This window comes from Austrofundulus limnaeus, unplaced genomic scaffold, assembly GCF_001266775.1.
Source record: "Austrofundulus limnaeus strain Quisiro unplaced genomic scaffold, Austrofundulus_limnaeus-1.0 Scaffold836, whole genome shotgun sequence".
NCBI classification, from domain to species: Eukaryota; Metazoa; Chordata; class Actinopteri; order Cyprinodontiformes; family Rivulidae; genus Austrofundulus; species Austrofundulus limnaeus.
This window is the reverse complement of record NW_013953238.1, coordinates 220,704-223,117: the sequence shown is the minus strand read 5'-3', so window position 1 is coordinate 223,117 and position 2,414 is coordinate 220,704. Positions and strand designations below refer to the sequence as shown.

The 2,414-nt window shown below is 43.6% G+C and overlaps 1 protein-coding gene across 2 annotated transcripts in view; it reads right to left on the bottom strand.

The window, feature by feature from the left end:
• The window catches only part of rab21 (RAB21, member RAS oncogene family), a gene marked incomplete at its 3' end in the record, with an annotated part of 5,675 nt that extends 3,455 nt beyond the window's left edge, over positions 1–2,220 (bottom strand). Inside the window, 2 exon segments of one of the 2 annotated variants that reach the window (XM_014028998.1) lie at positions 1,638–1,798; positions 1,875–2,220. In XM_014028998.1, the coding sequence (XP_013884452.1) occupies positions 1,638–1,781 (144 nt within the window). 2 annotated transcript variants of the gene reach the window in all.
• Between the last annotated feature and the right edge of the window lie 194 nt (positions 2,221–2,414).

Genomic DNA, 2,414 nt, shown 5'->3' with positions numbered 1-2,414 from the left:
CTTTGGGTCCAGGTGTGGAGCCACAGAACACCTGCTCCTCCAACACTCGGCTGATAAAAACTGAAAGTCAAAGTCCGAGTAGAGCCGGGCCGGGACCACGTGGGGCTTTATTCTGCTCAGTGAAACTGAAAGACCCAGAACCCTGATCTGAGGAAGTGAGACAGAGACCCGGGTCTGACAGAACCTGAATCTGTTTTGGTCAGAAGCAGCAGCAGGATTAGGAAATCAAAGCAGCAACAGAACCCAGTCCAGTCCAGTCCAGTCCAGTCCAGTCCAGTCCAGTCCAGTCCAGTCCAGTCCAGTCCCTCTGACAGGACCTGGTCTCATGACACAGCGTGACCCGGAGCGTGCTGTGAACTCATAAACAGGAATCATCTGAGGTGTCAGCTCCTGATCCTCTGATCCRGGTCCAGGACCTGATCTGGGTCCGGTCCGTTTCAGTCAGCGAATCCTTTATCTGCAGCCTCTCATGTGAGGCTCTGAGCCCCGAGGCCAGAACCACCCGGACCCTGTGACTCTGTTCATGAGAGACAAGAGCCTGGAGGGGTCCAGACCCCCTTCCATCAGACCCAGGACCAGTGACACCCCGACGCTATGACTTCTGGGAAACAGGAAGTCCTTCTTTCAGTTCTAGGGTCTGAGGAGATCAAACTGGATCTGGTCCTCAGAGGGTCAGGATCTGATGTAGCTGCAGGGCGCTACAGCTAGTTTTCAGCTCAGCTAAAGTCTGCAGAGTCGTCCAGGACACGGTTTGACATGAAACTTACAGATTAGACATAAAACGTCCAACACACACATCTGTGACTCTTTCAAAATAAAAGTCCTACATGATCAGGATCTGTTGGAGCTCAGTGTTCTGAGGATGATCCTCAGCTACTACCAACTTTAACTGTGTAAAACTATCTGAGTTATATAAATTATACATTAACTAGTTTATTAGTTGTGACCTACATCCAAACTTTAACCATCTGCAGACATAAATCCAGAGTTTACTTCCTGAAAGTTGTGTTAACGTGTTTGTGACGCCTAAATACAACGAGTCCAAGAAAACATCTTTATACTGAAGAAAATGAGCATAAAACACACGATTTTACACATTTTCTTCTATTTGCTTTTGAATTTGTTTCAGTCAAAGTGAAACAGGAAGTGACATCAAAGGGGAACTCTTTAATAAAATAAACTCTGGTCTTTGTTTATTAAAACAAAATTATTTAAACTTTAATTTTTCTTCATCTCTCTTTGATAGAAACTCAAAATAATGTAAAGAAACACCAGGTTCTTCTCTGAAGTCTGTTGTTTTTCTAACACTGTTTACATGTTGACACTCCCCTCTGACGTCACTTCCTGTTTCTTCACATGTAAATATCTCAACAACTGTTCAACTCAGATGTGAAATTTGTTTTGCAGCATGTTATTAATGTTATCTTTAAAATACCTTCATGTTTATTAGAAACACCTGACGTCACAGACACTTTAAATCTGTCCACTGCTTCATCAGATATTTTGCTAACAAACAGTCAAAAGATAAAAAGTTTTATAATCATCTTGTGTTTGCTGTAAAAAGGGACGCTCCTCGTGACGTGGGTTTGTTTACGTGTCAGAGTTCAGGTCGGACTGGTTCTGGTTCTGGTTCTTACCTGCAGGGTCGTGATGTGTTTGTCGTTGAATTTGTTCTCGCAGTACCGCAGAACCAGGGAGGTCTTTCCCACGCAGCCTTCCCCGAGCAGGACCACCTTAAACGAGAAGCTTTTCCCGCCTCCGGCCGCCCCCGCTGCCGCCATGTTTGCACCTTCACGTCCTGGAAATCCCGAGTTTTGATTGTAAAAAAGAAGAAGAAAAACAGGCGTTTCCGAGCTAACGATGCTAATGCTAACCCTGACGTCGGAACTGCAGTCCGCTGGCTTCCGMCTTTAAAAAGGAGCTGAAACCATAAAGGCTTGGACCGAACAGAACCCGAACTGCAGTCAGAACCAGTCAGCAGGTGGGGGGAGAAACGGGTCCACGGGCGGAACCAGTTCCTGTTTCTACCTGATTCTTTCCAACAACTAATGGCGTCTCTTTCAGTTAGCAGCTAGCCGGCTAGCTCGACCGAAGCTCGTGTATTTACAGGACGACGGCTCACTCTGAGCTAAACAAGCTGACATGAGCTCCAAACTTTGATCTTTTCCTGTAAATAAAATATATAATTTTCAGGCCGAACGTTTATTAAGTGATTTTTCTTCAATTTTGATGTGATTTTGGAGTTTAGATTGGCGTTAAAATGTACAATAAACTGAGAAGAGATGTATAATCAGGCTATCTGCTTTTATTATCTTGCTTTTATTTTTATTTTTTATCTAATTTCATAAAGATAGTCCAGGATAGTAACTATTATTCTCATTTTTATTTTAATCTATGTTTATTTTTATTGTTAC